The 13,655-nt window shown below is 41.8% G+C and overlaps 1 protein-coding gene across 3 annotated transcripts in view; it reads right to left on the bottom strand.

The window, feature by feature from the left end:
- Nucleotides 1-794: 794 nt before the first annotated feature.
- The window catches only part of ZFPM2 (zinc finger protein, FOG family member 2), a 458,582-nt gene continuing 445,721 nt past the window's right edge, over nucleotides 795-13,655 (bottom strand). For all 3 annotated transcript variants that reach the window (XM_045982082.1, XM_045982074.1, XM_045982067.1), the window contains 3 exons: nucleotides 11,705-11,911; nucleotides 7,752-7,976; nucleotides 795-4,387 (listed from right to left, as the gene is read on the bottom strand). In XM_045982082.1, coding sequence (XP_045838038.1) covers nucleotides 1,896-4,387; nucleotides 7,752-7,976; nucleotides 11,705-11,911 — 2,924 coding nt within the window. In that variant the 3' untranslated portion in view covers nucleotides 795-1,895. The remainder of the gene's footprint in view (nucleotides 4,388-7,751; nucleotides 7,977-11,704; nucleotides 11,912-13,655) is intronic.

A 13,655-nucleotide genomic window follows, 5' to 3' on the forward strand; every position in this document is an offset into this window, starting at 1 on the left:
GTAAAATCTAGGATCTTTTGCGAATTGCAGGCATGAAATTTGTATGTCTTTACTCTTCAGAATCACTTGACCATATAACTTCACTGCTCCATAAAATGCAAGCCTCCCTCTGTAGTAAACTTTGTTTTAAAAAGTTGGGTGTGGGGCGCCTGGGTGGCTCAGTGGGTTAAAGCCTCTGCCTTCGGCTCAGGTCATGATCCCAAGGTCCTGGGATCGAGCCCCGCATCAGGCTCTCTGCTCAGCAGGGAGCCTGCTTCCCTTCCTCTCTCTCTGGCTGCCTCTCTGCCTATCTGTGATCTCTGTCTGTCAAATAAACAAATTAAAAAAAAAAAGTTGGGTGCATTTGATCAACAATGGTTACAATTCTTGTGCCTAAGTTTTACAAATTTTTAGACACATGAAATTGTTCTTTTTCTGTGCTACAGTGGCGGGGGCAGTGGGTAGGGAACAGAAAGATAGTGCTTGTTATATATAGCTGTAATGGAAAATTGTCTAGTTCCATAGGGTGGAGTCTCCCGTTCATTTAATATAATAAGTTATATTAATCAGGTGTATATAATGGACAATCTAATCCTTTTATTGATTTGCCATCATGTTACTATGTGTGTGTGTGTGTATATATATAAATATATATATATGCACATGTTACTATATATATATACACACACACATATGTATATGGTATATTCAGCTATTCAGTGATATTTTGAATCTATTCTCATCACAAAGAATAGGTATATAGACTTCGCTTTGTATTTTAAAGAAAAAAAAAGTATGCCAAACTTCTCCAACAATCTGGAATTTTATTCCATCCATATACATGCATAGTAACAACATTTGTTGAGAAATTATTTCTATCAGAAGTAGAACATTATCTTTGTGATCACCAGGTGCAGTATTGCTACTCATATTTAAATAGATCTTATATATGAATTAAATTCATACTTGCAGCATTGAGTTTAGGGTTTCGATTTAGACTGTGCCTTTCAAAAGATAAAACTGATTAATACTACCTTATTACTTACAATACTGCTTCCAGTAATTTTGTTCATTCTTTATAAAGTATTGCATTTAACAGCAAAGGTTTAAAAATTGAGACAGAGCTGCATCAGCGAAAGAAAATACAGGTACTATACAAGAAAAAAATTGCCATCTTCATTTAACATACATGTTTAAGATTAAGAAAATGACAGAAACATACAGCTACATACAAATGCAAAGCCTAGTGACTAAGAGACTGTATCTGCTAAAATATAAAGTGCAAACAGAGCCTGATTATCCAAGAATTGAAATCTTAAGGCGAACTTATAGCATGTGTATTTAGAACGTCTTTGCAAGTTATATTTTAGCATATACATATATCTGCAACAGCATAGAAGAAGAAATCAAGGTACACAAGTGCTTTTGAAGCTATTTCTAAAATGCTTTTCGGTATTGTTCGTGACTATTTTCTTTAAAATCTACTATACAGTGCAAACCATATGTGCTACACAATAACTATACAATAACATTACAAATGACTTTAATATAAAGTTTTTAAATAAAAAATAACATAACCACAGCTATGAATACTGCTGGTAAAATAAATTAATTTCTTTTTGAAAATGGCACCAATAATACACTTTACTAATGGACTGTAATGGAATTACACCTTAAGTCTTCAACTCAGCCTTAAAGAACTATCTCCTGATTGCGCAGATGTAATTCAAACAGCTTTTTTGTTTTCTGTTTCTTTGTGTGTATTTTGTGTGTGTGTGTGTGTGTGTGTGTGTGTTCGTTTTTTGTTGTTGTTTGTTGTTGTTTGTTGTTGTTGTTGTTATTGTTTTCTGGACTGGGTCGAACAACATACTAAACACTGGTACCAAAGGGGACTGGTGTTCATTTATGAAGTTATCTCATTTGACATGTTCCGCCGCATGTGATGAGCAATAAAACTTCTTGTGAGTTATAAAGTTTGAGAGGTTGTTGAACTGAATATCACACAGCCGGCAGTATTTCCCGCTCGTGGGAGCCTGGGTGGAGCCATTTACACCTTTCGCTATACTAGACAACTGGTCCTCTGCGGAAGGAATTCCCGGTGAGACATTCTCATTCGTGGCTAGTGGGTTCTCAGAGATCCAGGATGGAGATTTGTGGCCATCTTCATGTGGAGGATTCTGGGAAATGTTCTCTTGCTGCGGGTTGGTGGCGGGTCTGTCATCTTGCTTCAGTCCACCATTGACGATGACCATGCCTCTGTTTTTGGGCAGCAGCGGCAGGGAATCTTTCTTCGGCACAGCACAGCCATTGGAGGAAGCCTGGCCTTTCGGAGATTCATTTTCCGCATTTGTGCTTTGCTCTAGGTCAGTGTTATGGATGACGAGAGACCCAGAAATGTAATCACTTGGCTTTATTCCATAATATGGAGAAAGCTGGTCAGCTCCCTTTGCCTTCTTTATTGCTCCGGGATAAAGGCATTGGGGAAGAAACAAATGTTTGTTTTCTTCTTTTGTGGCAATGAGCTGAGCAGCTTCGCTAAAGACTTTCAGGCCTTGCAGGGTGGCTAAGTGGGAGGAAAATAAGTTTCCGTTAGGGGAAGGCTGCTTCAGATTCCCATTTTTCTCACATTTTATGATGCTTCGTTCGTAGCTGACATCGGGGCTGTTCCGTTCGCTTTCTGGATTCGGAAATACTTTGCTGTCGAGTTGACCCAAGTCGTTACGCTGATGTGCTGTGACCGGGCAGAAATTCTGCTTGTGGGCCAGATAGTTCTCGACTTTATTGAAGCTGATCTTGCACACGGTGCACTCGTGGTAGTCTAGCAGCCTTTTGGGAGACGCGGTCGTCCGCTCAGACTGGGATAAACACTTTTTGCTGAGATCAATGGGCACGTCCATCTCGAGGCAGGAAACGCTGGAATGAGTCGTGTCACATTTGGAAACCGGGACACATTTGTTGATCGTCAGGGAAGTTTCCAAGTGCTTAGAGACAATTCCTGGGAAGATATCGCATCTTGGGTGGTAGCACTCTCCTAGCCCTTCGGTGGGTTCTTGAGTGGAGGTACAAGGATTGCTGAGGTTGGCGACGTCAAGAAATCGCTGTTGGACCAGGGGAGGCCTCTGCTCCTGTTCAGGTAGGCACATCTCATACATCTTCCTTCGCTTGCGGGTGCGCATGGTTCTCTGCATGGCAGGCACTTTGTTGGAAGCAGACCTCTTGAGTGGAGGGTCGTGGCGCGTAGCACAATAATACTGTTTGTGGACCATGTATGTTTCATGCCGGCTGAAGGTGATGTTGCAAGCTTCACAGGTAGTCTTATTTGGGTCACTTTCCCCATCCACCAGGGGGACACTGGGATTTTTCACATCAACAGGTTTTCCATTAATTTTATCGTCGTTGCTATTAGAGGTGGAGAGCTTCTTCACTTGGGTGGAAAAGTCCTTGTCGTGGCCCTTCCCATTTGGCCCAATTAAATCTAAAACGGTGGAAGAATTGATGCAGGATGTTTGGAGAAGGGGATTCTCAGGATCAGCAGAATGAGCCGCTGGGTTGAGGAGGTTTATGGAGGTTTGACCAGTGTTGGGGCTCACGGCCTCAGGCATCTTTTCTGAAACACCAGGGAACTCTGGGGACTTGGCCATCTGCTGCCATCGGCTGCTGCAGTAATGTTTTTTGTGCACGAGATAATTATCCAAATTATTGAATGTTATGTTACACTCAAAACAAGTAGCCCCCTTGGGCATCAAGGGGCTGTAAATGACGGGAGGGTAGCTACTACTTCCGTGCCTCAGTCGCCGATGGACCAGTTCGGACATCTTGGCTAAGATCTCCGAAGCTTGAGGGACCATGGTGATGTCCTGGGGGAAAGCAAACTGAGAGAGGAAAGGGCCCATGGGGAAAGAAGGCCCAACATTAGGCTGAACCGGAGATGAGGCAAGTCTTGGACTCGAGGGCTCAGACTTTATTTTCGTGTAAGAAAAGCTCTGTTTGTTTGTTGTGGGCTGTATCTCTGGTCTCTGGTTCGTGAGAAAGAGCTGCGTCTTTTTCTCACACTTGTCCAGCTCTGTGTCAGAGCTCGCATCTTTCGTCTGCATCGCCTTCTGGCTCTGGGGGAGTTCGCTCCTGGTCAGCAGGTCCGGCGCCGGCTGTAGGCTGTCTTCCGTCCCACTTGGAGAGTGTTCTATGTCACTTTCTCTGGGAAGTTTGCCTCCAGGGACATGGAGCTCCTGGTGCTGCAGTAACTCCCTCTGAGTCTGGAAGCCGAAGTGGCAGTGACTGCATCGGAAGGCAGCTTGAGTGAGATGGGAGAACAGGTGTTGGTGGAAGCCGATCACAGAATCGGCAGTGTAGCTACAGACGGTGCATTTTAGACTAGCACCAGGGGGCAGGAATTCTTCCATTTTCACTCCTGGAGAGACACACAAAATAAGAATACTGAGAACTGCATGCATTGGCTTTCTAATGATAAAAACCTTTACACCGCACGAATGAGCTGAAATCCTCCAGCATCGCACTTGTGATATTAGCTTTTCTCTTGTGACATCCTTTGTCAGGTGTCATCATAGTGATAACACCTCATAGTTTCCAGAGAACGTTTGAGCGTGCCATTGGAAAAGAGCGGGACAATCTTCACTGTCTCCATCTTCCAGGTCAGAAAACAAATTCAAGGAAATCAAGGGAATGGATTATGGTACTAAAGCTATTCGATGACAGAGCCATGTTCAAACCTCAGATTTTGTAATTTCTAATCTGAGAACCTTCTCATTACAAAAGCATGCTCTGCATTAGGAAGAAGCAGGCATACATTAGAGTTGATATTGATAAACTGTGTGCAAATCAAATAACTCTCAGAGCACTAGATTAGGTATTTATTCAAAAAATCTAAGAAGGAACCATTTGGTAAAGTGATTAATAACCTCCTAATTTATCTTTGGTACAAATCTAGAATTTTATGCATTGATTTTGCTGAACATGGTTTATCTCTACCCAGTGCTGATATTCAGCCGGTGGACACCAGTACACTCACACAGTTGTTTAGGACAGAGCTCCGTGTGGACTGATCATGGCCTGTTTCTAGTCAGTTATAAAATATTTTGAATATCACCAGTGACTGGTGAGGAAACTTTGCTGTGAGGTTCTGATTTATAAGAAACACATATTTGGGGGGCGCCTGGGTGGCTCAGTGGGTTTGGCCGCTGCCTTCGGCTCGGGTCATGATCTCGGGGTCCTGGGATCGAGTCCCGCATCGGGCTCTCTGCTCAGAGGGGAGCCTGCTTCCCTCTCTCTCTCTCTCTCTCTCTGCCTGCTTCTCTGCTTGTGATCTCTCTCTGTCAAATAAAAAAAAAAATAAAAAAAAATAAAAAAAAAAGAAACACATATTTGCTCATTCATATTTGTTAATCTTTGACCAGGCTTCCTGGCTTGCAGCTCCTTAAATCCTTGGAATTTCCTAAGATAAGAGCAGTAAAAGTATTTTTGTTATGTTAATGAAATGACTTTTAGAAAGCCCTTAGATTCCCTAAGGGTGGGGTTCCTGGCATTGAGACACAACCTTGTAATTAGAGGGTTTGAGCCCCTCCTCCCCAGTCTCCAGAGACTGTTTAAGTTGCCAACAGCCACATTTAATCAATCATGCCTATGTAATGAAGCCTCCCTTAAAACCTGAAATGATGGGGTTCAGAGAGATTCCCAGTTGGCTCGAGGAGAATGGCAGCCAGGAAGAGGGCATGGAAGCTTCTCATCCTTTCCTCATACCTTGCTCTAGGCATGTCTTCCTTCTTGCTATTCCTAAATCTTTTACCTTTTATAATAAACGGGTAATCTAGTAGGTAAATGGGTTCCTTGGGTTCTGTGAGCCACTCTAGCAAATTAATTGAACCCCAAGAAGGGGTCTTAGCAACCTCTGATTTACAGCTAGTCGGTGGGAAGCTCAGGTTAACAACTTGGGTTTCTATTGGCATCTGAAGTTGGGGCAGGGGGCTGACCCCTTAATCTGGAAAATCTGATGCTGTCTCCAGGTGATAGTGTCAGAATTGAGTTAAACTGTAGGACACCCACTTGGTATCTGGAGGATTGTTTGGTAGTTATGGGGGAAGTGCCTCCCTCCCCATGAATGGGAATTAAGATCTGGACACTTTAACTCACTAAGGTCAACTCTGGTTCCCATTTGTTGACATATGGCTAAATCAGGCATGGCTCATGCCCTCTGCACTTTAGACTAAAATGAGACCTGCCTTTTATATTTATAAGCTGGAAACTTGGTAGAAAAAACCTAGTCCTATAGCAAGAAAAGGGGACATATTAGTCCTTTTCTCCTTAACAGATCCGATACTCATTCTTCTATTTAGCTGAGAAGTTCCTCGCTCTCTCTTTTTTGTTTTGTGAATGACTTAGCCTCTCACCGTCTAAGACAACTGACCTGTTTCTGCTTCCTCTGGTTTATTACCTACAAAAAGATGGCTCATTTGTAGGGAAAGGGAAGAGAATGACTAGAGAGGAAATTGCCAGTTTTATAGGTTCAAAGACAAAAGCTTGCACTGTGCTTGCACTGTACTAGGGCATTGGAGGTCGGAATTAGTGTTGTGGTTTTTTCTTTTTTTTAAACTCAGCACCTATTTCAGTTTTTTTTTAAAATTACTCAACTCAAGCAAAAACAGTGAAGGAAGTCAACCAGCAGTACCTTCTAAGTTTTGTATTATGGATGCTAAAGAACAGACACCCAAACCTTGGTTTGTCCTATTTACAAATGGTCCTAGCAGTATCTAGGGTTCATATAATTCTGTATATTCGGTTAACTTGTTTGTTAAAAATATAGGAATGAATTAGAATGAATATGATAATACTAACAATAATTGGGCACATAATTCCAGAGTAAAATGGGGACAGTTACCACTGTGCCATTAAAGAGATAAAAAACAAGTAAAAAATAAAATAAAATAAAATAAAAAATTTTTAGCCCAATTTTTCTTAAGGAATTTAAAAATGTTACACTAAAAGTGGCTTTATGTTATAGAAATCAACTAAGCTGTTCTGCGTGTTCTGGAAATCAAGAGCATTTTACAGGTTTGTATTTAAAAGTTAATTTCTCTCAAGTGTGATTTTAATTGGATCTATCAAAATAACAGTGCTATTTCAATTCTGCAGATACTTATTTTTATGTACCTACTATTTATCCCTTACTATGTGGGAAATAATATGGTCAGTTTCCAAAGATCACTTGACACTTAAATCAATGAATATTAACGACAACATACAAAGGGTAGTGAGAGTTTATTTCTGAAATGGTGCTGTTTAGAAAAAAAAAAAAAAAGAATGATTTGGCCTGTGATCTGAGTACTGTCATTGTTAGGAAAAAATTCAGACCCAAGTCTTTTGAATAGGATATATTGATTATAAGTGACATAAAATCACAGTCAGCTGGTCCAGCAAGTTCGATTTTGATTTTTTTTTTAAAGATTTTATTTTATTTATTTGACAGAGAGAGAGATCACAAGTAGGCAGAGAGGCAGGCAGAGAGAGAGGAAGAAGCAGGCTCCCTGTGGAGCAGAGAGCCCGACGTGGGGCTCAATCCCAGGACCCTGAGATCATGACCTGAGTCGAAGGCAGCGGCTTAATCCACTGAGCCACCCAGGCGCCCCTCGATTTTGATTTTACAGCTAGATGCAGTTACATAGATGTGGAATTATAGATGTTTGCGTATGTGAATATAGGGATGCATGTAGAGAAACAGTAGAGTCTCCCAGAGCCAAAGCAGCAGCAAGGGAAGCACTTACCACTGTGCGAATTCAGGTGCATTTCTAGTGCTCGGGCATTTGAGAAGCTCTTGGTGCACTGCGGGAAGGGGCACAGGCTGGAAATCTGAGGAGCACTGTCTTCATTCTCTTCTGACACGGGGGCCGCTTCCCTTTGCCTCCCGCTGCAATAGTACATCAAATGGGCTTGCAGATTCCGCTCGCTTCGATACCAGATGCCACAAGACTTGCAAGGAAATATATCCTCTGCGGGCGAAAACACAGGGACACATTAGCTGCTGCCCATTTGGAACCAGCCCTGAGTGAAGCGGCATTTAGTTCAATGTTTCTCAGAGACGGCTCTCGGGTTCAGAATTAGGCGATCAGACAGTGATGAGTGCAGTCTTGGGTGCCGTTCCACAGCCCAGGACCGAGCTTTTAAAGCAATGTTACACCCAGGGCAATTTACCTTCCCACAGACTCTTCGGAAAACGGTACTGTAGGAGGCTCCAACAGGAAAAGTGCAGGAGATTAATTTTAAGTTGTTTACAGTGTATTTAGGGTTTAGAAAATATGTGATTATAAATAGCAATGTGAAATGGCTTATCTGATTGACTAAAAGGCAAGGATCTGATAACTGAACTAAAGTTAGCCCTGACGCCAGCTCCTGACATCATTCGTTCATTTAATAAATTAATTAGAGAATGTCTACTCTGTGCTAGAGACTCTATGCTGCATTGGGTGTAAAACAAAATGAAAGACCAAAAAGCGGTTATCAGGGATCTTACAGTCTCCTGGGGTGGATGAGTTAAGGGTCAGATAATTACATTAGGCTATAGTGAGCAGGCTAAGGAGGCATCTGAGGAGTGCTTGGGGTGTGACACTAGGTGGGTGAGAGGACTGGAGGAAGGACAGGGTCAGAGAAGGATTCAAAGGGAGCATAATGACATGCCCTCTCTGAGTGGTGAAGAATGAGATTCTGTAAGTAGTGAAGAATGTAAGTGAAGAATGAGATTCTGTAAGAAGAGGGTTGGGTCTTAACTGCACAGCCCGGGGAAGGCACGGGAGCCTCAGAGAGGGACTGCGGGGAGGGCTCGGAGGCTCTTCCAGGTGGGGGAAGGGCAGGATGGGGACTGGAAGAGATAAGGTTGGAGGAGGCAGGAGTAGTGATCAAAGACCCTGTAGGCTCTCTTAAGAAGTTTAGATTTTTTTCTCAATGATTATGGAGAATCATTGAAACGTTGTAAGCAAGAGATGGGCAGAATCAGATATTATGGAATTACAACAGTGAAGTAGATGTTTGAAGGCAGTGAATTTGGAAGGAAGACATGACTGGGAGGAGGCAGTTGCAATAATCTAGGTGAAACATGACAGAGTTTGAGTTGTAAGTCACACTAGGATATTTTTGTCTATATTTTGCATGTATTTACTCATGGAAATTTTCTCCACATATATGTTTTCCCCTTTATCTGTTTATAGGCAAGGAAACCGAGATTGAGTAATTTGCAAGTGGGTGAACTGGGATGGGACCCTGTGGGAGAACTCTTCCATATCAGTGGCAAGGGAGTCACAGAGGAAGGAAAGTTATATTGAGGACGTAGAATTGACTAGGAGTGATGACCGCTACTTTGCAGTTAGAGGCTAGAGTGGAAGGTAAGGTCTCTTCAATGGCCAGGCTTCTTGCTAGCTTTTCTGTGTAACGGTTTCATTCAGCTCTATAGGGAGCAGATGACAGACAGGTGAGGAGGTCAGGCAAGGACGGGTATAGGGAGAACAAATCTGACCCAGTGTTGTTGTGCAAACCTGGCACTTTGTAGTGAAAGGGAGCGTGCCAGATAACACTGGAAATGGGGGTTAATCCAGGCAAACTGAGGCATGTGGCTGCGTTAGATATGTGGGATTAGATATTCCTGTAAGAAATACAGGAAATGGGGCACCTGGGTGGCTCAGTGGGTTAAAGCCTCTGCCCTCAGCTCAGGTCATGATCCCGGGGTTCTGGGATGGAGCCCCGCACCGGCTCTCTGCTCAGCAGGGGGCCTGCTTCCTCCTCTCTCTCTACCTGTCTCTCTACTTGTAATCTCTCTGTCAAATAAATAAATAAAATCTTTAAAAAAAAAAGAAATCCAGGGAATATGGGGAAGGTGACAACAGAGGTCTAAAACTCAGAAGAAACAGCTGTAGTGAGATTTGTGAATTGTTAATACAGAGTTGGTGGTAGAACCCATGATTGTGAAGGAGATGGCTCAGGGAGAGCGCATTAAAGCAGATAGGAGGAAACTGAGGACCAAATTCTAGTGAATGAGAAGAAAGGACAGCAAGTACAATATAGAACTTCAAAATAAAAGTAACATTACATCCTACTGCTGTTTATTTTAGCTCTTCCCACCAATTCAGAGGGCCATACTGCTTCATGTAGTGTCTATTTAAGCAAGATGAGTTTTAACTGATTAGCTCATTTCAGAATGAGACCAAAGACTGTATGCATCTATGCTGATTTATTTGGGATCAGTAGTTATCCTGCTACAGAAAGCAAACACAGTATAATCTCAAATATAATTAAAAATCACATTCACACATTGGAGCGTCACAATAATTTAAGGCACTCTCAGTATTCCTGGTAACAAAACCCTTTTGCTTCAAATTCAAGTTTGACCTATATTATTTCAAGTTCCTCACTACCAGAATCAAAGTAAAGATTCAGTAAAAGAAAATAACTACATTTACATGAAGGAAATCCCAAAATATTACCTCAGGCTAGGGGCACTAGATCCAATGTTTAGAAATACAGTAATTCCAGATACACTCGAGAATTTCTTTAAAGGCTACTGTGACAGCAAGAGCATAATTATTGTTGCATATTTATTTTTAAAATATCAAGACATCATGACGGTATCTATAATTCTGCATCATTCAGTCTTAGGAATTTTCAGGGAGATTTTTGATTAAATGCAATACCTCACTTACCTACTGGTTTGGAATGTATTCTCCTCTTACGATATGACTGCTATTCATGTTTTCTCACAGAGCTAGATAAAAACAGAGCTGAGTCTAGAACTCAGACCTGGGGACTCCCGGACCACTGATTTTGTGTCCTATAAAGTGTCCCTCTGTGTGTTCAAGGAATACAACTAGGTTCACTAGTCATTTTAACAAAATGTAATTACAAAGGCATATTTGCCAGAGTATACAAAGCATTTTTTTTAAAGATTTTATTTATTTATTTGACAGACAGAGATCACAAGTAGGCAGAGAGGCAGACAGAGAGAGAGGGGAAAGCAAACTCTTGCTGAGCAGAGAGACTGATGTGGGGCTTGATCCTAGGACCCTGAGATCATGACCTGAGCCAAAGGCAGAGGCTTAACCCACTGAGCCACCCAGGCGCCCCATACAAAGCATATTTTTAAATTCTCCATGCATGTATGGAGTTCTCCAGCTCATATGTATTTTTCTTTATTTTCCTATGTTTCTTTTTTGTTTTTGTTGTCATATTAGCTGATGTCTTGATTTACTCAGGCTGTACCCAGGTATATTAATAAAGAGGAATATACCTAATCACAATTTGATTACTTCCTTTTTTCTTTTCTTTTTTTTTTTTTAAAGTTTCTAACTCTATAGCCCTTAAGGAATTCCACAGCCATTCTACTAAAGAAGCATCAATGAAAGCTATTCGACCTCTCATAGCTAAGTAGCCTTGAATGTTGTTTAACTAGTTTAGAAAGTCAGTTTTTGTGTGTGTGTGACATTCAAGAATCCAACCTGAAATGAATGAATTTAATTGTCCTTTTCATACTCTCAGGAGAAGCGATCGCAGATACACACACACACACACACACACAGAGAGAGAGAGAGAGAGAGAGAAGATAAAATGAAATCACAACACTGGAGAAGAAAGTCCATCCCTGGTTGCCTGCCAGTACATATTTTTTTTTTTTCTCCCATAAATACCCATCAGCACCGCAAAGCTCTTGGCCGGGGCTACTGCCTGTGGCACTTACTATTGACAATAGCCGTAGGCAGGATAGAAGCCATGGCGGCTTGCTGAGGAAGCAGCTGAATGGAGTCCAGCAGGCGTGCAGGGTACATCCCTTCTGCAAGAGTCATCTGACTGGCAGCTTGTAGCCTTGAGTCGAAATCCACCACAAAGGCAATTAGCTCTTCTCCCTCAGAGATGGCCTTCGTCGTGGTGCACCAGAGCTGACCCCCTATGAAGAAGAGAGAAGCAAGAGAAAGAGCAAATGACATAGGATGCTCCAGCCTGCCATACGGCAGATTGAGGGCAATGGCATTTTCTGGTTTTCACATGACTTTCTAACTGGGGGGAGAGTAATGGAGACCAGGGCTGTGCTTCTCTTCCTCCTGGGTGGAAAATCGCACGCCTCGCATGAAATGAACTCTTCAGTGGCCAATAGTAGGAGAGAACTAAGAACCAAGAACAGACATCATTTGTGGAGAGTTTTGGGAACTGTGTGCCTTCTGGGGTTTGCATTAATCATTACCCATGCTAAGACATGGCCTCCTGCTTACCAAGAGGCCTGGTAGGGATCCAGCCGCAGAAATTTATTGCAGGTGAGCCTTTGCCATTACTCTTTCTGTACCTTGTGGAAGTAAAAAGTTATTTCTTCCTCTCTCCCTCCCTTCCCTGCTCTCTTTCTTCCCAACATACCTACATGCCGAAAACAAAACAAAACAAAGTACACGAACGCTCCTAAAATTTAGAAAGTAAAAATGACATTCCAGCTAGTTCTACTCTCTTTACATCTGGTGTCATTTTTCCTTTCTTTTCTTTTTTTGGCTTAGTGATCTTTACTTATATAATATTCCTTATAATGCGGCTTCTTTATCTCCATTTACCCTGATTGAACTTCCTGAAAAGAAGATATGCTACAGATCCTTTTCAAAAGGCTTATTTAAATAAAGATTTGTTTAAATGAAAAGAACCCTTTCTTCAAATACTAAGATATACTCTGGCTCTGCACTTCAAAATGATCACGTGTGGTGCATTAAAAAGAAAATTAACTATGCAAGTACATCTTCTAATGTATTGGAACGCGATAGCGTATGCTCATTTATTTAACATGTTTAGACAGGCAAAGCACTTATATTTTGTTATCTACACTCTCAGGCCTAGATACGTATCCTGTACAGTTATGCCTGAAATAGCGTGGCATACTTGATATGTTATAAAGCTTTTTTTCTCATTGTGTATATATTGCAGAGCTATATATTGTACTCATTAAGGAAGCAAAATTTGTACCCATTCTGATAAGTAATATTGCTCTGTTTATCTTTCAGCATAACTGTCTCTTCAACTGCACTTCATTTCCTCCATCCTTAAATAGATCATAGTTCTTAAACAACTTGTGGTAAAAATCTGCTGGAAAAGATAACAACAGCATACGAGATGGCAGAGTCACCCAGAAGAATCCGGACACTTCCAGAGAAACCTCAGACAGCGAATTACACCAGCGGGTGACGTCTTAAAGGTAAGCAAACAGGACACCCTCCAGGACAGTACAAGTCTGTGAAAAATACAGCTCAGATTACGTACCTCGAATGTGTGCGAAAAGTTGCAAAGTAAAACCCAAATGTACCAAAAGTAAAACCCAAATCTACCAAAATGCTAGAAAACTTTTTTTTTTTCCCCCACTTTGACTCTTAACGGATCTGAAAGCATCCAAGTTTCGCAAAGTTGAAGAACAGATTCGCTTTGGCGCGGACTTATTTCTTTACAAATAGAAAAGCATTTCTGTGCAAATGGCTGAGCTGGGCTCGGTGGCGGTGTGTCTGCCAGAGCCCGCTCCTCCCGCAGGAAGGCTCCTGCGTTCCGCGGCTCAGCCTTCTCTGATGTGCATACAGATCCAAACTACTTACAGCTGTAGACAAGGTAATCATTCGCACCTTATCTTTCCTCTGGGGTATAGTTTATTAAGTGAGTCTTTGTAGAGG

Source organism: Meles meles, chromosome 1 (assembly GCF_922984935.1).
Source record: "Meles meles chromosome 1, mMelMel3.1 paternal haplotype, whole genome shotgun sequence".
In the NCBI taxonomy this organism is placed as follows: Eukaryota; Metazoa; Chordata; class Mammalia; order Carnivora; family Mustelidae; genus Meles; species Meles meles.